Source organism: Vigna unguiculata, chromosome 2 (genome assembly GCF_037176805.1).
Source record: "Vigna unguiculata cultivar grain cowpea cultivar isolate G323 ecotype 2 chromosome 2, ASM3717680v1, whole genome shotgun sequence".
NCBI lineage: Eukaryota > Viridiplantae > Streptophyta > Magnoliopsida > Fabales > Fabaceae > Vigna > Vigna unguiculata.
This window is the reverse complement of record NC_140793.1, coordinates 34,020,843-34,042,440: the sequence shown is the minus strand read 5'-3', so window position 1 is coordinate 34,042,440 and position 21,598 is coordinate 34,020,843. Positions and strand designations below refer to the sequence as shown.

The following is a 21,598-nucleotide window of genomic DNA, read 5'->3' as shown; positions in this document are numbered from 1 at the left end:
GTGTACCAATTAAAGCATTGAAGGGGCCTATTCTATAGCTATGAAACTACTATCTAGTTTCTCCTTAATAAAATGTTGGCACATCTCTGTATGCGGTGTTCTATCTTGTTGAACTTTGTTGCGTGAAATGTTAATTGTGGACTTGTCACAAAGTAGCTTCATATTATAGTGTAGTTATCAAGAATGATCTCTATCCAAATTTCACAAACCCTTTAAGCTATAGCTAAAAATTTAGCCTCCATAATTGGCCTTTCCACTTCATTTTGCTGCTCCATAAAACATGTATATTGGGGTGGATCTTTGATCAATGATTGATCCCCCATAATTTGGATTTGTGTGTATATCTGTGGACATTCTCCCCTCTTTCTTTGTTAGTAGCGTACTTTTTGGGCTTTGCCTTTAAATACTGCAGCATGCATAAATTTACTGAACACATTTATTGGATACGCTTTGTCTGGCCTAGTGGAGAATAGATAAATAAACTTTCCATGAACCTTTTATATTTTACCATTTTCACTCTAGGGTTCTCATTCTCGTATCATATGGTTTTGCACCGGATGATCCAATGGTTTAGCAACCCACTTACCCATTACTTTAGGATTTATTGGTTCTCTTGACTGAACAGATTTATTGCATAAGCTTGTCTGGGCTAGTGTATAATGGATAAATAAACAGTTCTCTCATAATTTCTTATCATATATTTGCACTGGGGTGCTCCAACGGTTTAGCAACTCACCCAACTTAATCATTGGTCTAGGATGTACTGCTTCTATATTTACTTTGTTGTCTATGAAGATGATCTTGTCTATGCAAGAAGTGATTTGGCTTGTATCCACAATCTTAAGTAGGACACCATATTTAGAGAAGAGATTTAGGCATTCTCAATCATTTTAGGGAGTGATTGCTCAATCTAATATAGATGTTTCTATGACTAAATCAAGCATGCTTTAGTCATACTTGAAGAAGCATGCGTGTTGGGCTGCTGACCTAGTGACACTCTAATGGATTCCAATGTAGAACTGCTATCTTGTAGGACGAACCGTTGACCAATCATGCCACATTGAGACATTTGTTGATAAACTTAACCACGTTAAAATGACTCAATTAGACATTACTTTTGTTGTAAATGTGATAAGTTCGTCTTTAATGCTCCTTGTGATTGTTAGTTTGTGTATTTGGTCGCTAGAAATCCCCTTCTAGTAATGAAAACCTTTTTCTTTGAAATGAAACTAAAGGCAACTCCCAAGTTGTTGTTGGCTAATCTGATACTGATAGATTGTTAGCTTTAAGGAATAAGAAATACAATATAGTTGTCAGATCCTTTCACAATGTCACCAATCTATGTCAAACACTACCATATATTTAAAACAATTACTTAAGCAGCTCAAAGTGGGGGATATTAAGGAAATGAAAATGTTTCGTGGAAATTTTTGTAATACTAAATTATTCTGGATTTTCTTTTATAGTGTGTTGTTCCAGCATGTAACCGTTCCTCAAACCAGAGGGTTTCATCTTGAGAAGCTTTTTTCTAATTCTGGTTATTTATCTGTTAGGTTTTCATTGGATTTGGATATTGCAGCTCCCAAGATTACTATTCCTACTGATTTTTGTCCGGACAATACCCATGCTACAAAGCTTTTACTAGACCTTGGGAACTTGATGATTCGTACACAGGTGGACACTCCTGACAATTTTTGTAATGTGTTTTTTTTTTTTTTTTTAACTTTTTTAATCTGTTAACTGTAAAATATTTGTTCAGGATGATCAACAGCAGGAATCAGCCGAGGATAATATGTACCTTCGATTTGATTTGGTCTTAAGTGATGTATCAGCATTTTTGTTTGATGGGGATTATCACTGGAGTAAAGTTTCTCTGAATAAGTCAGCCCATTCTACTAACACTGGTTTCTTCCCTATTATTGACAAGTGTGGAGTCATCTTACAACTTCAACAGGTAAAACTCTTGAGCTGTTGGAATTTCTTTTGATAAGAAGCATTCCAACTTTTTTTCTTCATTGTGGTCAGATTCGTTTAGAGACTCCATATTATCCTGCAACACGTCTTGCTGCGAGGCTTCCATCATTGGCCTTTCATTTTTCTCCAGCTCGGTATCATCGGCTGATGCATGTGATAAAGATTTTTGAGGAGGAGGATGGTGACAGCTCTGAGTTTCTTCGTCCTTGGAATCAGGCTGATCTTGAAGGGTGGTTGTCTCTTTTAACTTGGAAGGTTAAAAGTGATATCTTTCAGACCCTCTAGGTTTGCTTGTTGTCCATGTAATTCCATCATAATCTGTTATACTTATATCATGTGTCTTCTATAAAAATGTAATAGGGTGTGGGAGTTAGGGAGGCCTTGTGGCAGCGGAGATACTTCTGCTTGGTTGGGCCATTTCTTTATGTACTTGAAAGTCCTGACTCTAGATCTTATAAACAGTATACCAGGTACAAATGCCTTTCTTTGTGTCTTGTTATCATACTATATTACTACAATTTGCATCGATTACATTTAAGGATTGCAGTCAGTTTCGTCAGTTAGCTTTGGTATTGTTATTATAATAGATTGTCCTCATAATATGATATTCTGTCAGGAGAAGTCTAAAACTTTTTTCTTAAAAAGTTAGAACTGTTTATATTTGTTGTTCAATATTTGTTGGACATATACACACGAAAAATGATCTCCAGGGACTGTGGGTCCACTGGGCAGAGAAAGTTTTCTAAAGACTTCTCTTTGGGCTTTAGATATCATGTTAAAGGATAGAAAATAGATACAGTTTGAGCAGAAAACTGTGTTAGAATACGATTGAAATGCATAACTATATAGCCTTGTTGTCTTCGTTACACATCATAAGAGGATATTTTTGTTTTCTCCGAAAGAGATATTCCTTCCTATAAACTAAATTTATTGTAATAAGATTCGGAATATTTAATTTGATTCTCGACAAAGAAAAATAATACAAAGGGTGAAGACTTATAAATGTAAGCTGTAGTTACGTGCTGCTGAGTCAGCAACTGGTAAACTCTCTTAACAGAGTAGATTTACTGAAATTACAGTGAAATAACAAAACAAAAATTGTACATTTGGTTTTGTATCTAATAAAGTCTTTCTTATTCTGAAGAATCTGGTTAAAGTGTTTATTGAATTTGTTTTCTGCATCTGCTTTTGGTTTATATATACTATTAACAGCCTATGTAATCTTATTGTCATAGCCTACGAGGGAAACAGGTATCTGAGGTTTCACAAGAACTTGTTGGTAATGTACAACATGTTTTGGTTGTTTGTAGTCCTACACGATCCAACAGTAAGGTAATTATTATTTTTTTCTGTTGTCCAGACCCCAGTGAAGGTATCTTTCTGTTCATTCCATTAAGGTTTGAATTTATACTAATAGTAATCATTAAATGATTGGTTGTAGGTTGTTGAGGACACAAATGCACTAATTATACGTTGTGAATCTGAGGAATCAATGAAAACCTGGCATAGTCGCTTACAAGGGGCTATTTATCATGCATCAGTTTGTTTTCTTTCTTCCCTTTCTCTTGCTCTTTGTGTGTTTGTCTGTGAATGTTGTGAATGTACTTTTTTGTAATCCTGATGTAATTTTAACAAATGGCAAATGCCTGTGTATAGTCTAAAACATATCTGCATTGAGAAGTTGCACGAGCTTACTACTATATAGAAAATGATAGAAGCTGTGTTAAAAATAGAAGAAAACAGAATTTATTTACTGACTGAGTCCATCTTTAATATGATTTTTCTAGATACAGTCTCAATTCTTTTTCACCAAATGAGTAACTTGAGATTGAGAAGGGGTCAGAAGATTATATTTGTGGGATCTTGTTAGGACTTAAGTAGAAGAGGAGAGCCCAATCCAATAGTAGTCCATTAGGAAGCCTCAAAGCTCCCTCACCATATTAAGGAGCTCATGGTCAAGGTGATCATACCTTGTTCATCACACTTTACCAGAATGTTAACTTAATCCACTCTTGGTCTATGTTGCTGATATGATTGTTTTAGGAAATTATAAACATGAAAAACAAACCTCGAAAGAAAAACTTGTTCCTTAGTTTGAGATGAATAATCTAGGAAAATTAAAGTACTTCCTTGGTATAGTAGCAACTTACTTGAAGAAAGACATCTTTATCTCTTAAAGAAAGTATGTTCTTGATCTTCTCAAAGAAACATGTAAGATTGATTGCAAGACCACTTGAGTTCACATAACAAAGTAATAGAATTGGGATTGATAAAGGTAGTTATACTGTGAATAAGAGTCAATATCAAAGACTTATGGGGAAGTTCATTTGCTTAGCCCACACCAGACTTGACATAGCATATGTTGTAAGTGTAGTTAGCCAGTTAACGGGTGATCCAAGGGAGACATTTTTAAGTCGTGAACAAAATCCTTCAATATTTGAAGATAAGTCCAAAAGGGGATTATTGTTCAAGAGGAATGAACACAATGAAATTTGAGGTGTATATTGATGCAAATTATGTAGTGTTTATTATGTCTAAGAAATCCACTTTGGGGTATTGCATTGGGTAGAAATTTGGTTACTTGGAGAAGTAAGAAACAAAATGTTGTTACAAGGTCAGAGGTTGAATTCTGAGTTATGGCACATGGGGTATGTGAATTGTTATGGCTGAGAATTATTCTAAATTACCTGAATGTGGCATGTGAAAAAAAGTATATGATTCTTTATTGTGGTAATAAATCAACTATTAGCATTGCTCACAATCCAATTCAACATGGTAGGATCAGACACAAAGATAGATTGACACTTTAATAAAGATAAATTGGATAGTGGCCTGATCACTCCTTTTTATGATCCCATATGGGCTTCAGTTAGCATGTCTGTTTATAGAAGGTCTTCATATGGAATGATTTCATGATCTCACATGGAAGCTGAGTATGATAGATATCCTTTCAACAACTTGATAGGGGTGTTATTAATAGGATATTGAGTGTATTCTTAGGGGTTGATAGAAGATTCTAGAGATCTTTTGTAATGAATACTTTAGGGTCAGAATTCTCTAATATTGGAGGTTGATGTATTGTTCCAAAGTAATCAATTGAGTAAAATCTAATCTCATTTAGATTTATCGTTTTCAAGTGATGACAGTCAAACCAATTACATTCTCATCATCTATATTTGCATTAATCAAATCCTTTAAAAATGATGACGTAAAAATATGCTGAAATGGACAAGAAGGTTTTAAAGATATTTTTTCCTAATTACTACGGAGTTTTTGAGAATATATTTATCTTCATAATCCACTATTTTCAACATCATTGATTTATTTACAAAATTAGTTTTAAGTTTCTTTCCTGTAGGACCGGTTGATTTTGGTTACTGGTTGAAGCTTTTATTTTCTTATTTAAGAGGTTTCGTAATTTCTTAGTGGGCATTTGGTGACTTGGAGACGTAAGAAACAAAATATTGTTGCAAGGTTTAGTGGAGAGATTGAATTCCAAGCTATGGCACAATGTGTGTCTGAATTGTGTTGGTTGAGAATTATTCTGAATGATCTTAAAGTGACATGTGAAGAGTCTATGATTCTTTATTGTGATAATAATCAACTATTAGCATTGCTAGTTCAACATGGTAGTACCAAGCACATAGTGATAGATCAACACTTTTAAAGAGAAAATCTGCAGTGACCTTATCACTACTTCTTATATCCCATTTGTGCTTCAGTTAGCATATCTATTTATAAAAGATTTTACAACTTAGTGATTTTATGATTTCACATGCAAGTTGGGAATGATAGATATCCATTCACGAACTTGAAGGGGAGTGATGTTAATAGGATATTGGGTGTAGTGTTAGAAGCTAATGGAAGATTCTAGAGATCTCTTTGTAATCAATACTTTAGGATTAGAATTCTCTATATTAGAGGCTGATGTGCGGTTTCAAATTAATCAATTGAATAAAATCTACTCTCATTTAGATTAATCCTTTTCAAGTGATATGAATCACACCAATTACATTCTCATTATCTCTAATTGCAATAATCAAATCCTATAAAATAATGACATAAAAATATGCTGAAATGAATTGGAAGTTTTTGAAAATATATTTTCCTAATTACTATGGAGATATTGAGAATATTATTATCCTCATAATCCACTATTTACAACATCCTCAATTTATTTACAAATTAGTTAAGTTTCTTTCCCATATGATTGGTAGATTTTGGTTACCATGTGAAGCTTTTGTTTTCTTAGTTAAAAGGTTTCGTAACTTTTTATTGGGCATGTGGTGACTGATTAATTAAGGGAAGTAGTTGTTTTTCCCCTTTAATTCTCTGGAAAATACAAAAAGAAAATACTTATTTCTCCAATATAATCAAATCCACAACCATTGTATGATTTGTGTATCTAGTACATGATGTCGTTAAGGTGTTTTAAATGTTGATATTACACTTTTTTTGTGCAGAATACAGCTCCAATTTCTGGTCTATCTGAAACCTCATCAGATCATGAGGATACTGAATCAGAACATGATACTGATGTAGGAATTTCTGAAAGCTTGTTTGTAACCGGTGTTCTTGATGAATTAAAGATTTGCTTCAGTTATAGTTATCAGGTTGACCTTTTGGCTTTTTCTGTCGTAGGTTAAAATATGAATTTCCGCATGAACTAAAAATTTGTGTTGGTGTAGTGTGATCAGAGCTTAATGAAGGTTCTTTCAAATGAAGAAAGACGATTGTTTGAATTTCGGGCAATAGGTGGTCAGGTAAAATATCTGCTTTGTTGTTTTCTTAGCTGGATGCTTTGATCTTCCCTTTTGAGACATTTATATTTAAACAGGTGGAGGTTTCTATCAGAGACAATAACATTTTTGTTGGAACTATCTTGAAATCTTTGGAAATAGAAGATTTAGTTTGTTGTAGTCAACTATCGTCCCAGCCTTGTTTTATGGCAAGATCTTATATTGGGACTGCAGATGAAAATTCATTACTTTATAATAACATGATAAAATGCGTTGAAAGTAGTGTATTGATCCCTACTGAAAGTGATGATCAGTTTTATGAGGCACCCGAGACTTTAGCAGAGAGTGTTGACTATCCTATGCAGTCTCCTCGAGGTACATCAGAATATCGATCTAGTTCTTCCAGTGACATGCGATTTAATTATTCATCTCTTACACTCCCAAAGTTTAGTCGCATTACTGGACTTCTGCCTAGCGACTCTCCTAGTAGGAAGGAGCTTGAACTCAATGACACATTGGAGAGTTTTGTTAAAGCTCAAATAATTATCTATGACCAGAACTCTTCTCAGTATAAGAATACAGACAAGCAGGTGGGTGTTGATGGGTTTTATCAAATTTCCTTTAGTTTGATATCTTTTTACTAAATATTTTATTTTTCATTTCAGGTGATAGTTACTCTGGCTACCTTGACATTTTTTTGTCGAAGACCAACAATCCTAGCCATTATGGAATTTATTAATTCTATTAATATTGAGGATAAGAACCTTGCAACTGCTAGTGATAGCTCTTCAACAGCCAGAATGAAAAAAGATGTTTCAAGAGATGGAGATGATCTACAATCTACTGCTGTTGAGGATCATGCTGTTAAGGGCCTGTTTGGAAAAGGGAAATCCAGAGTTATGTTCAATTTGACATTAAAAATGGCCCAGGCTCAAATCCTTTTGATGAAGGAAAATGAAACCAAGCTTGCTTGTTTGTTTCAAGAGAGTTTGCTTACGGACATCAGGGTGTTCCCTTCCTCCTTCAGTATTAAAGCAGCATTGGGAAATCTAAAAATTAGTGATAATAGCCTACCTAGCAGTCATTTATATTACTGGGCATGCGATATGAGAAATCCTGGGGGCAGATCTTTTGTGGAGGTACCTCTTTCTCCTAGCTTTCAATGTTTCATTTTAAAATGTGACCCATGCATTTGGTGTCATTATTTATTTTAATTTACTTCATTTGGTTAAAAGGGAGTGCTCAGATTTTTAAAGGAATTGTTTTTCTCATTCTTGATCTGCTAAAGATTGTTCACTTGTTCTTTCTTTGGTGCTCACCTCATGGATGATTTTGGAATCTTCTTGGCTTTATTATGGGAATCATGATTCTCACTACCATTCAGGTTCTCTCAGTTTGGAATATATTTTGAGCTTTTTGGGAACACTCATCTCCTTCAACCTTGGATTAAATTTTTGTAAATGGATTTTCAAAATTTGTTGAACATTTTCTTATATTTTGACTGAGTCAGGATGGGAGTTTTGATCTTTTATTGAGGTTACAGGATATGGCTATATGTGTGCGACCTTTCTGTTTTTTTTTTGTCCTTTTAACATATTTTTCGTTTTTGATGTCATATGGATTGGCCAGCTTGGTTGTATTTTTAAGCCTGAGGGTAATTTTTTGTACTTTTTATCTTTAAATAGATATTTTATCCTCTTGGAATCTAGCCTCTTTGATAATTTTCATACTTTATCCCATTTTGTTTTCTTCAGACAGTCTTTGCCTACAAAACGTCTTAAATTGCGTATCAGTATTTTGTTGCTTTGCTCCATATATTTATTAGATTTTTGGTTACTAGGCAAGACTAATTAAAGTATTTACTTAGAAAATCCTTACAAGTGACTCATTCAGTTATATTTTTATTAATGGACATAAAAGAGTGAAAAATGGTAAATCTATGCTTTATAACTTTCAGTGGTTGGTTTTACTATAGTAAGCTTACTGTTGAATATCTGATTGACCATGTAGTTGGAGTTCACATCATTTAGCAATGATGATGAAGACTATGAAGGTTATGATTTCAGTCTTTTTGGAGAGCTTTCAGAAGTGCGCATTGTGTATCTAAATCGATTCTTGCAGGAGGTATTTACCAGATGGTTCAATTTTTGTGATTTTTTATTAGAAAGATTTGCCAAGTCTTAAACGCATGCAGGTTGTTGGCTACTTTATGGGTCTCGTTCCAGACAGCCCAAAGAGTGTCGTTAAAGTAACAGATCAAGCAACAAATTCAGAGAAATGGTTTTCAGCCAATGAAATTGAAGGATCACCCGCTGTGAAGTTTGATCTTTCTCTCAAGAAGCCTATAATATTAATGCCACAGAGGACAGATAGCCTTGAGTAAGCTGAAGAATTTAGTTTTCCTTTTCCCTTATAACCTCTCTAATATATATTTCCATAATTTTACATTAGACGTAGTTTTCTGTATAGTTGTTGTCAATGGGACAGTTAATCTAACAGCATCTGTGTTAAGTAATGACTCAAGTGTGGTTTTCATTCCTTTAATATCAGTTGTTGAGATATTTTTTTGATGCAGTTTTTTGAAGCTTGACATTGTTCATATAACTGTGAAGAACACATTTCAGTGGATTGGTGGAGGTAAAAGTGAAATTAATGCAGTGCACTTGGAAACTTTGACTGTTCAGGTGAGATTGGTTGCTCATAATATGATTGATTTTCAGGTTATGGAATAAAATTAGGATATATTAGAATCAAGAATATAAATGATGTTCTTTTCTCTCTCTGTATATTTTCGTTACACTAGCACAATATTTTTCCTTAGTTTGTTATTAACATTTTCATTGAGTCTATTTTGGTGATTTTGCTTTATAGAGCAGTTACTATAAATGCTTCCTTTGTATTCAGCTTTACACATGATAAAATTCATATAAAATCACATCCCCTTATCTTTTCTATAAGATGGTATCTAGAGCATTCCATCCTCATGGAAATTTGTAAATTTCTAATCTGTACATGGCTACTGCTAATACCACCGCTTCCACATCTTATTCCTTTCCCACTTTCCTTGCTAATCCTACTATTCCTCCACTATATCTCTATGTCCAAGATTATGATGTTGATTGAGTGAATGTGCATATCTATACAAGATGCCAGGAGTAGTACGAGATGGTTCTTGTATGAAAGGGGGATAAAAGATGACTCCAAATATTCAAAAGAACTCTCCCCTTGAAGCAACTTCAGAAACATGGCTAACTTTTGGAGCTGACCCAGACTCGGGAACAAAGATGCCCTTTTAGGAGCAGCTTTAAGAGATATCCATACAAGATGTGCTAGGAGTACCAAGAGTAGTACAAAAGACTCAACTTGAAAAAAACTCTTTTCCTGAAGATGAGGATGTTCGTAAAAAGATTTAATTTCATAAAAAGTGACATCCATGGAGGTAAAAATTTTTGACCCAGGGGATGATAGCAACGATATCCCTTTTTATTAGATACATAGCCAACAAATATACATTTAACAGCTCTAAGATCTAACTTTTCATGGAATTGACTATAAATATGGACAAACACAACACATCCAAATGCTCGATTATGAATACTAGAGAGAGAGAAAAGGAATAGATGGATAGAAGGAAGATATGAATTGAATAGGACTCAGACCATCTAGGACTCAAGAGGGTAATCAGTTAATAAGATAGGCTGGAGTGAGGACAACCTCTCCCCGATAAGATTTAGGGAGATTCATTTGGAAAAGAAGTGCCCGTGTCACCTCAAGAAGATGCCTATTTTTAATTTTAGCAATGCCATTTTGTTGGAGTGTATGCACACAAGTAAATTCATCAATTACACCATTTTTGGAAAGGAAATTTGACATGTTATGATTCTCATATTCCCTTCCATTATCAGAATGTAAACGTTTAATTGAGTTCTTAAATTATGTTTTAACTATATGGAAGAATTTGACGAATAGAATAAAAACTTCAGATTTTTTTTTTCATGAGGAAAATCCATGTAACTAACATGAATGAAATCATCAATAAACGTGACAAACCATTTAGCACTAGAATACTATGGTTTGATGCAGGCCCCAAATGTCAAAATGAATTAAATCCAAAGGATGGACACTCTTTGTATTACTAGGATGATATGTGGCACGATGGTGTTTTGCAAGTTGTCGACATATATCACAATTAAATGGCTCAACAAACTTTTTGGAAAATGAGGAAGGGAACGTGAACTTTAGAACCAGAAAGAAGGGATGTCCTAGATGACAATGGAAAAGCCAAATTTGAGAGGACTCAAAAGTGGTGCAAAATTGGAGGCAAGAGGTACCTGTTTGTGTAATAATACTATCTTTAGATTTTAAGTTGTTAAAACAATACCCTTAATAGTTTCGCTTGTCCTCCTCGTGGCATGATCCTTGAAAACACAATGGATAAGAAAGAAGGTTACAAAATACTTTAGGTCATGGGTAAGTTTTTTAATGGAAATAAGTTTATTAGAAAGGTTTGGAACGTAAAGGACATTTTTAAGGTTGAGGGATGACAAAACGGAAACATTTCCACGTCCAATTACTGGGACATGAGTCCATTGGCAGCAGTAATGTGGTTACCGAAAAGAGAAACATATGATATTAAAAGAGATGAATGAGGGGTCATATGGTCTGTGACATTAGAGTCGAAAACCTAAGAGTCCTTACATAAAGGTTTAGAAACATTAAAAGATGTATTGAAGTTCTTACAGTTAGAGCTAGAGAGGTACTAGAAGGAGACTTACTAGTAGATTCCATCCAAGATTTCAAACATTCAATTTTAGATTCAATTTCAGCACATAGTGCATGTATCTCTGAAGTTAGAAGTACGACATTGCTTAGTGAAGTTGCCACGCTCCAGATGTGGCAGTGGTCACAATTCTGATGATGGCGAAAGCTCCAACAAAAAAGCTCGGCAACGACCCTAACAACTCTAGCGAGGGTCTAACGAAAACTCTGGCAAAGGTCCAGTGAAGGTCCGATGAAGGTCCGACAAGGCTCTAACGAAGGTCTATCGAGGCTCCGACAATGCTCGGGCGAAGGTCCGATGAAGGTTCAGCGAAAGTCCGACGACGACTCTGGCAAAGATTCGGTGAAGGTTCGGTAACAGCTCTGGTGGACAACAAACAAGATGCAAGAATGGAAAGAAAGAACCACGAGTGGGTGCACTTCAGGCAATCCAATTATTTAAAGGGAATGGGTGCACTTCAGGCAATCCTATTATTTAAAGGGTATGGGTGCACTTCGGACAACTCTAAAAGGAGTCATAATTAAGACATGAGCTTTGATACCAACTTGAAAGAATTAATATGAAAGAAAGAAGATTTTATTCAATTGATTCATTGAAACTGCACATGAACTTGTATATATAGAAAACTCAAACCCTAAAGTAATAATTACATGAGATCTCTGCAAGCTTCTAACAATTTCTAAGAACTCCTAACAACTTCTACTAATACATTTAATATCCTACCAACAACTTTTACTATTGCATTTAAATCCAACTAACAGTTAGAATAATAAATATAAAATATATTATTTTCTTTCTTTGTATCTTTCCGTTACACTAGGACAATATTCCCCTTTAGTTTGTTATTTCCACTTGTCTCTTTTTGGTGAGTTTGTTTTGGTCTTTGGGTCATTTTGCTTTACTATAAATGATCCCTTTTTATTCAGCTTTACACATGACAGAAATAATAAAATATTACATCCGTTTATCTTTTCTCTAAATAGAAACCTGGTTAGAAGGGATCTTCTAGTGTTCCTATGCTAATTTTCTCACTTTGACATTATATTTGTTTTGGGATTATTGTGTACTGCATTTTAAACCATTTTGTTTTACTATGATGGGGGTGTAGGTTGAAGAAATCAACTTGAATGTTGGAACTGGATCAGACATAGGTGAAAGCATAATTCAGGATGTGAATGGGCTATCTGTGACTATTCACCGGTCGCTTCGAGACTTGTTAGGTCAATTTCCAAGTGTTGAAGTCATCGTCAAGGTAATATATTTCATTTTCTTGTGTGATATTTTTGTGAAAGCTAGATTGCCTTACTTAAAAATATTAGTTACTTTTTCATTTATTTTCTATTGTTAGTGTGATTTATTATTATAGATTTAATTATTCATTTGGTCTTTATAGTTGCACAATCTTTACGCTTTAGTCCCTAACATTAACAGTACTCATTTAAATGCATAAAGCTTTTAATCCATATTAGTTCGTGTCATCTAAAACTGTGGGAGCTAAAACAGATTAAAAGGTGTATTTGCATGGATTGAATGTGTTTAAAGTTATGTGTAAGGACTAAAGTGAGTTAAAAATATATTTATAGGTACTAACATGAGCTGTTTTTAAAGTCCCTATAGTTACACAATTTTTATGCTTTATTCCCTGCGGTTAAAAGTTTTTCATTTTAATCCATATACTCCTTAATCCTGTTTTGTGTGCCATCTAAAGTTGTAGGGACTAAAGCAAATTAAAAGTGTATGAACTGAGTTAAAAACCAAACTATATTTAGGGGGACTAAAATTAGTTGTTTTTAAATATTAGGAATAAAATGTAAGGGTTGTGCAAGTATAGCCAAATAACTAATTAAACCTTGTTTTTATTGGCTTGCTATATTGAAATCTGTTTTGTATTGGATGTTGCGGTTCTGCAGATCGAAGAGTTGAAGGCGGAAGTTTCGAATAAAGAATATGAAATTATTACTGAGTGTGCTATTTCTAACTTTTCTGAAGTCCCTGATATTCCTCCACCGCTGAATCAATGGTCCTCCATGACATTGAATGATACCACAGGAGGTATTGTCCCTGAGGTTACAAATGGTGTTGATTCAGGGACCACCAATGTTGAACCCTCTCTTCTGCTGAAACTCTGTGTCTCCATTAATCTCGTTGAATTGAGCTTATATACGGGGTTAACTAGAGATTCATCTCTAGCAACTGTACAGGTATTAACAGAGTATATGTGTGCGTATAGTAGCTTAAGGCTATGCTATGTTAAACAGTCAAGAAAAGAGAAAAACTGTAAAGCTAATAGACTATAGTGTTTGTCTATTAGCTTAAGGGAATTATTTTCATTATTATTATTATTATCTACACTATATAGTTAGTTATACACTCTGCTGTGTACATTGACAGCCAGGTTAAATTAGGATAAACTAGGATTGTTTAGATTGATTAATGGAGATTGGGTAAGTGGTGAAATTAACTAGGAAAAAACACTTTTTCTAGCAAAAGCTTTAGGGACTTAATTTCTCTAAACAAAATGCAGTTGACTAAGGTCAATCAAATAAAGAACAATTTATTTTGTATGGCTCATTTTGTGGTTTTCTCTTGTGCAGGTCAGCAATGCCTGGCTGTTGTATAAGTCCAGTACAGCAGGAAACGGATTCCTCTCTGCAACACTTCAAGGTTTCAGTGTGTTTGATGACCGTGAGGGAGTTGAACAAGAGTTTCGGTTAGCGATAGGAAAGCCTGACAATGTTGGAGCCTATCCCCTTCCTACTTCTTCGCATAATCAAAACAAGGATTCAGTTGATGGTAGCTTAATTGAGGGAAATAATTTTGATCTAGTTCAGACAATGCTCATTGTTGATGTGAAATTTGGTCAGGATTCGACATTTGTTTCTTTGGGTGTCCAGAGGCCTCAGTTGCTTGTTGCACTAGATTTTCTGCTTGCTGTAGTCGAGTTTTTTGTTCCAACTGTCAGCAGTATGCTATCTGTTGAAGAAAAGAGGTCTGACATGCTAGAAGCTATCGTCATTGATCAATCTGTTTACAAGCAACCTTGTCCTGAATTTTCCCTATCACCTCAAAAGCCTTTAATAGTTGATGATGATGGTTTTGATCATTTCATTTACGACGGTGATGGTGGAATATTATATTTAAAGGATAGACAGGGTTTTAATCTCGCAGCGGCTAGCACGGAGGCTATAATATACATTGGAAATGGGAAGAAGTTGCGGTTCAGAAATGTTGTTATTAAGGTCGTAGTGTCTCACTTCATCAACTTCTTTACTGAATTGCCATAGAGATAGATAAATTTTGGTGGATGCCCAAAAAAACTAATTACCTTGTTTTTATTTTTGCAGGGTGGGCCACATTTGGATTCTTGTGTATATCTTGGAGCAGACAGTAGCTATTCAGCTTTAGCGGGTGATTATGTGTACTTGGAAGAGTTAGTTGAAAGCCCTCAGTCTAGGTCTTTGAGAGGAAGGGTGGACGAAGTACCATGTCAGAATAATGCTGTTAATAACTCCACAGAACTGATCATCGAACTTCAGGTTAAGTGTTGCTTCAGTTAACTACTCACGGATTTTTGTATGATTGATTCTAATTGAAAGAAGAGTTACTGTGACCCAATGGCCCACTCTATGGAAGTCCTCTCCCACTTCAAAGCTTAAGAATGACACAAATAATTGTATTCCATTCTTAGCATAGGTTCCTTCCATCTAATCCCTTGAAGTACTGTGTTCTCCTTCAAAGAGTGAAATGATAATTGAAAGTGTTCTCCTTCAAAGAGTGAAATGATAATTGAAAGCAGACTAACTAAAGGCATAGTGCAATGTAGGCTTACTTTGATTTTAGTTTTCTGGATTTGGAAGTTTCGTTGTTAGCAGCTTTCATTAGAAAAATGTGAATTTTTTTATCCTGTGGCGCAGAACAAAGTTAATTATAATACCCAAAGTCATTGTTTTCGTGGTCGGCTTTCACATGCTACTAAATTATATTTAAAACACTATAAAGAACCTAGAAGTTGCTCAAGGACTGAATTACTGAACCTTTTCCTTATGTGTCTTCTTTCTCTTTTTTAAATTAATGTTTAGAGAAATGCTAGCATAAATCTCATTTGACTGATTTTATTGGAAGTCAAACAAATTTGTATTCTTATTTGATGAGTTTCACTTGTTTTTTTATCCTTTCCAATAATAGAGTGATTTAGAGAACGTGTTGCCTCAAAGTCAAATACTTACTATACCATCAGAAGAGGAAACATACCAAAGGAAGCAACCTTCCTAATAAGAGAGAAAAATATGTTGTAAAATTAGTTTTCCTTCTTTCTTTAAATGACATTTTAACTCAACCTTTTGGTTGAAGTGGCAATCATCTCTCCTTGAGTTTTGGGAGTTAGTTTCATCCAGTCCATTTCTAATATGGTATTTGAACCGATCTAGTCTTAGGTGTCATCGGTAGATGTCAATGTCTAGTTCTGCAAATTTCATGCTCGAGATATTTTGTTTTATGAGTAAAGGGAGTGTGCTTTGTTGTTGATGTTGTGTGTGTTTGGTTTATGCATGTCCTAAGATGTGATGAAATATATTTTTTGCAGGCTATTGGTCCAGAGCTTACCTTTTATAACACCTCAAAAGATGTAGGAGAGTTATTGAACCTGTCTAATAAACTTCTACTTGCACATTTGGATGCATTTTGCAGGCGAGTTCTCTTTTGTAAATGGCATGCTTCCATTTTCACTAGTTTGGCATACTTTCTATTTATTTAGATTCTTAATGCTGTTTTAGTTTTTCCTAATGCTATATATATATATATATATATATATATATATATATATATATATATAATATAATATAATATAAAGGGCCTTTACCTAATAGATTAGTATATTAAGAGTGCTGGTCATTTGGCGTCGTTTCAAGTCTATCTGAATGGTATAAAAATCTGTTTAGAAGACCAACCTTAATTTTTAATAATGAAGTTAAAGTTCAGCATATTGGGTGGTCTTGTGTCTCCTTGTTTTAAGTTCTAAGAGAGTGTCTTAGAAAATTTGTAATTAATAAAATGATTAAGAAAATGATGAAATAGAGAATTCAAATGGATATAAGGACATTACAATTATTTCAGATAGTAATCAACGACCAAGCCCTCAATCCTAGTTTTGGAAAATGGGTTTTAAGCTTGACACAATTTCACTAAATAAGATTTGCAACTATTTATATACTATAATTTGGCCATATGTCTAGTCAATATGTGATCTCCAAACAACCCTTCATGCATCTTAAAAAGTGGACTATAGGCATACCTCAAACTCACTAGAGAGTGGTTTATAAGATGAGGATTGTATTCATTTATATACTATAATTGACGATATCTATAGTCAACATGGGATCTCCAACAACAAGAAAAAATGGTCTTAGATAAACTGAGCAGAGAGAGAGAAGGTGAACAGTAAATAGAACTGTCATATTAATCTCAGAACAGTAAGTCATGTACAAAGAAACTATTTATAGGAGACTGGTTTTTGTTAGTAATAACAGAACCTTAAAGCTGTTACATATGAAACTATACATGATAATAGAGAAAATATAGTGCTGTACAGAATACAAAGAACTATCAACTCTAGTACTCTAATAGAGGGCAAACACAAACATGATAGAAGTCGAAAAGAAAATAAAGAAAGAAATCAAACCAAGAAGGAATGTTGTATGAGAGTCACAATTTTCAATTTTAAGCCACAAAAATAATACAAGGCCGAGGACACTCTAACCTTCCTAAGTGGGTCTACTTAAATCTAGGGATTATAATGGTGGGTCCAAGAGGTGTGGGGATGGCCACATTTGTGTGGGAAGGTGTTGAAAGGTCCATTTCCCCAAACCAGTATAGCTCCGTCTGGTGCTCTCTGGTGTAGAAGGTGAAGGTGTTCTATGCACCTTCATAGGTGTGGGCCAAACCTCAGTGAGCACCATCTTCTTGAATTCCTACATCATTTCATTTGCTAAAATCAAAGGCCAGTGTTCTTAGGGTCAGGGAGTGCTGCCACCCTACACCCCAAATTTTAAAATTCTTATATTTAGACATATTGAAAAATTTGGGGGAGGGGCATTACTCATTCTGGCTCCTTGGAAGATCTACCTTTGATATCAGAATAGACCTGCGAGTAGCTTAGAGCTGCTACATAGTTAGTTATGACAGTTATGGATTTTGCAACTGCTGTTTGTCAGTTAATTAGATCTAGAGCTCTCCCATATACGTCACTGTAATTACAAGTTAATGCATGAAAAAATTATGTTTATTCTCTTTATAAACAATGAGTTTCTATAAGTTGAAAGATATAATCCCTAATTTTGACCCAAGATTTATCTTAAGTACAAATTTTGTGCAGAGGCCTATTTAATGATTCACTCTATTTCAGGTATGATGAGAATGTAGGATTAACTGACTTTGCTATGTTCTTCTATTGCTAGGCTTGTATTGAAGGGTAACAATACTGAGATGAGTGCAGATGTACTTGGTTTGACTATGGAGAGTAATGGAATCAGGATTTTGGAGCCATTTGATACATCGTTGAAGTACTCAAATGCTTCAGGGAGGACGAATATTCATTTATCTGTTTCCAATATTTTCATGAATTTCACTTTCAGTATCTTGAGACTATTTATGGCTGTGGAAGATGATATTTTAGCATTTTTAAGGATGACATCAAAGAAAATGACAATTGTTTGCTCTCACTTTGACAAAGTTGGAACAATAAAAAGTATGTTTATCATTCTCTTATTTTTTCATTTTGGTAAATGAAGTGACAAATGTGGTTGGAGGACTGGTCTCATTCATTTTTCATTTTGCATGCAGATTCTCAATCTGATCAAACATATGCCTTTTGGAGGCCCCATGCTCCTCCTGGTTTTGCTGTACTTGGTGACTACCTGACACCACTGTCAGTGCAAATTTTTTAATATTTTCTGTCTAGACTGATGCATTTATTCCTTCTCTGATTTGAATGTTAATATGACGTGTTTGCTCGACAGAGATAAACCACCAACAAAAGGAGTTCTTGCAGTAAATATCAATTCTGTTACAGTTAAGAGACCTATTAGTTTCAGATTGATTTGGCCACCTTTAACATCTGTGGGCTTTAAGGGTGAAGAAGTGGACAATTCTGATTCATTATGGAATACTGAGGCAGATAACATTTGTTCCATTTGGTTCCCTGAAGCTCCCAAAGGTTATGTTGCACTAGGTTGTATTGTTACTCGTGGAAAGACACCACCCCCACTATCTTCTGCTTTTTGCATCCCGTCTTCTTCTGTATCTCCATGTTCATTAAGGGATTGTATCACAATAGGCACCACTGATTTGTAAGTGAAAAATTTCTCATGTTCTTCTATAACATGTAGGGTCATTTTAAAATTTTATACTTTAAACTACCGAACTTCTTCATTATCGAGGAGGTTAGTGCCTTTTGCTATGTTTATCATTTTACTTGCTAATGAAACAATGTTATCATTTTGCTTGACTGATTAAGTTTATCTTTTGAGCATTAATTCTGAGGTTGGGTGTTTTACTTGCAAAAATTTACCTATTGCTCAAGCATAAGATCATTGGATTTTTGTCCTCGTAAGCACAATATTGTTTGTGTTGATTGCAGATCACCATCGTGTGTGGCATTCTGGCGAGTGGATAATTCTGTTGGCACTTTTTTGCCAGTAGATCCTATTTCTCTTACTTTGATGGGTAAAGCATATGAATTGCGTTGCATTAAATATGATTATTTGAAGCCATCCTCAGCAGCAGCAAGTAGTCAGGATTCCTATGCTCCTGGTGGGCATCTAGCCTTGCAACCTGACCAGTCTGTTGGTGCAAATTCTAATAGGCGTTATGAGCCTGTTGCTAGCTTTGAGTTAGTGTGGTGGAATCAGGCATCAAATTCAAGAAAGAGGTTATCCATATGGCGTCCAGTAGTCCCAGCGGGAATGGTATATTTTGGTGATGTAGCTGTTAAAGGGTGTGTTTCACTCATTATCTTCCCCTTTTCATTGTATAGCTTCAGATATTAGTTTGTTATCTTTCTCTTTACAATTAATATGGAGCTGATGAAATCTTCTGCTTTTTAGGTATGAACCTCCAAACGCCTGCATTGTAGTTCATGATTCAAGGGATGAAAATGTTTTCAAAACTCCACTAGATTTTCAGCTTGTAGGACAAATAAAAAAGCAGAGGGGAATGGAAAGCATGTCCTTCTGGCTTCCACAAGCTCCTCCTGGCTTTGTTTCCTTGGGTTGTGTTGCATGTAAGGGGAAACCTAAGCAAAATGATTTTAGCACATTAAGATGCATGCGGAGTGATTTGGTAGCAGGTGATAAATTTTTAGAAGAAAGTGTATGGGATACATCTGATGCAAAGCATGTAGCAGAACCATTTAGCATATGGGCTGTTGGCAATGAGTTGGGGACTTTTATTGTCCGTGGTGGTTTCAAAAGACCCCCAAGAAGGTTTGCTTTGAAGCTTGCAGATTCAAATGTGCCAAGTGGTTCAGATGTGACAGTCATTGATGCAGGAATTGGGACCTTCTCAATGGCTCTTTTTGATGATTATAGTGGTTTGGTGAGAATAAAATGCTTAGATTGTAACTTTTGTTAGAATAATAGAGTTCTTAATTTCCTAATTGCTTAAGCTTTGAGAATGAAAGGGTCTATATCAATAGGTATTCTCCAAATATTGAAGTGCTTGTTAGAAATTCTATATAGAAATATGATTAAGTTATAAAATATAAGTGAGTACAAATTTTATCTTACAGGCTGGTTTCGCAAGATTGAATTAGCTTTAAAGTTAGTTCATAAGATGGTATCAAAGTCTATCTTGGCAAAGTTTGTTGGGCTTATCATGTCATCCACTATCGGATCACACACAAATATTTAGTCCCACGCTTTAGATCGGTGTGAGGGGGGGTGTTGGAGATTTCACGTTAATTAGAGATATGATAAAATTATAATATATAAGTGGGTGCAAATCTCACCTTACAATGATTTTGTAAAGAGGAGTTAGGCTCAAAGTTTACTTCAAGAGTGCTAATTGTTGCATGCTTCTAGATTTAATATTAAGAAAATGAGTGTTGTTGACCTTAAGTTACCTATAGGTATAGGTATACCTCATCTCTAAATTAGAGTGCAGAAATTTAATTAAGTCTACACCAAGTATAATGAATTGTGTTAAGAATGAACTTTAAGCCTAACTCAAATCCACAAAACTGACTTGTAAGATGAGGTTTGCAATCACATGTACTCTAAATGGCCTTATCTCTAGCCGATGTGGGACATTTCAACATACTTTCTCATGCCTCATGCTGAGATATATACATCTCGTGCATGAAACTAGACATTAATGGGTGGTCCGATAGCGGGTGGAACAATAGACAAAATAAAATTTCGTTAGGATAGGCTAACCTGACTCTGATACTATGTTAAGAAGTGAACTTTAAGTCTAATTCAACTCCACAAAACCAGTTTGTAAAGTGAGGTTTCCACATACATATATTCTAAATTGGCCTTATCTCTAGATAAGTCGATGTAGGACTTGCAATAAATTGTTTTTTGAAAATAGACAAAGCAAATGTTTCACCATCTGACATAATTTTTCTGTTAAATAATGTAATTGGTAAGTGTTCTTAGTGTGTCAAGGATTTTTATCAATAGGTTTCTTTTTCCTATGTATAGGGCTTCTTAGCTTGTCTATAGCTTCATGCTGACCTGTTTTTTGTTCATGGGTGTTGGTTGGTCTCCTCATGAGTTATGGTATCTTTCTTTTTGTTTTGTAATGATATTTTCATGTGATGACAAATGATACATGTCCTTGGGATGTCAGCCTAGTTGAGATGCCAAAGATCATAGTGATGCCTAACTTGAGCCTTTTATTTAAAAGTGTTCTTAGTGTGCCTTGTAAAATCTTTTCCTAATTTTTTAACATGCCTTGTTGACCATTGAAGATTGGGGTTGATTTTATTATGGTTTTTTTGTCCTTATTACTATTATTGATGTCATTCTTATACGGAACTGTTACTGTTAAATATAAAGCCATCCATGAGCTTTCACCTAACTGCTTAAGCATTCATAAGAGTTAGTTC

The 21,598-nt window shown here is 34.7% G+C and overlaps 1 protein-coding gene across 2 annotated transcripts in view; it reads left to right on the top strand.

Annotated features, from left to right (window-relative positions):
- LOC114172411 (pleckstrin homology (PH) domain-containing protein) overlaps positions 1–21,598 on the top strand; it is a 52,846-nt gene that overhangs the window by 9,873 nt on the left and 21,375 nt on the right. For both annotated transcript variants that reach the window (XM_085667653.1, XM_028056901.2), the window contains exons 16-38: positions 1,554–1,674; positions 1,760–1,954; positions 2,026–2,229; positions 2,335–2,444; positions 3,210–3,306; positions 3,416–3,514; positions 6,438–6,587; positions 6,663–6,737; positions 6,812–7,303; positions 7,379–7,852; positions 8,724–8,837; positions 8,908–9,092; positions 9,289–9,397; positions 12,602–12,745; positions 13,404–13,694; positions 14,088–14,732; positions 14,838–15,029; positions 16,076–16,179; positions 17,946–18,235; positions 18,331–18,415; positions 18,507–18,836; positions 19,127–19,483; positions 19,593–20,082. In XM_085667653.1, coding sequence (XP_085523779.1) covers positions 1,554–1,674; positions 1,760–1,954; positions 2,026–2,229; positions 2,335–2,444; positions 3,210–3,306; positions 3,416–3,514; positions 6,438–6,587; positions 6,663–6,737; positions 6,812–7,303; positions 7,379–7,852; positions 8,724–8,837; positions 8,908–9,092; positions 9,289–9,397; positions 12,602–12,745; positions 13,404–13,694; positions 14,088–14,732; positions 14,838–15,029; positions 16,076–16,179; positions 17,946–18,235; positions 18,331–18,415; positions 18,507–18,836; positions 19,127–19,483; positions 19,593–20,082 — 5,353 coding nt within the window. The remainder of the gene's footprint in view (positions 1–1,553; positions 1,675–1,759; positions 1,955–2,025; positions 2,230–2,334; positions 2,445–3,209; positions 3,307–3,415; positions 3,515–6,437; positions 6,588–6,662; positions 6,738–6,811; positions 7,304–7,378; positions 7,853–8,723; positions 8,838–8,907; positions 9,093–9,288; positions 9,398–12,601; positions 12,746–13,403; positions 13,695–14,087; positions 14,733–14,837; positions 15,030–16,075; positions 16,180–17,945; positions 18,236–18,330; positions 18,416–18,506; positions 18,837–19,126; positions 19,484–19,592; positions 20,083–21,598) is intronic.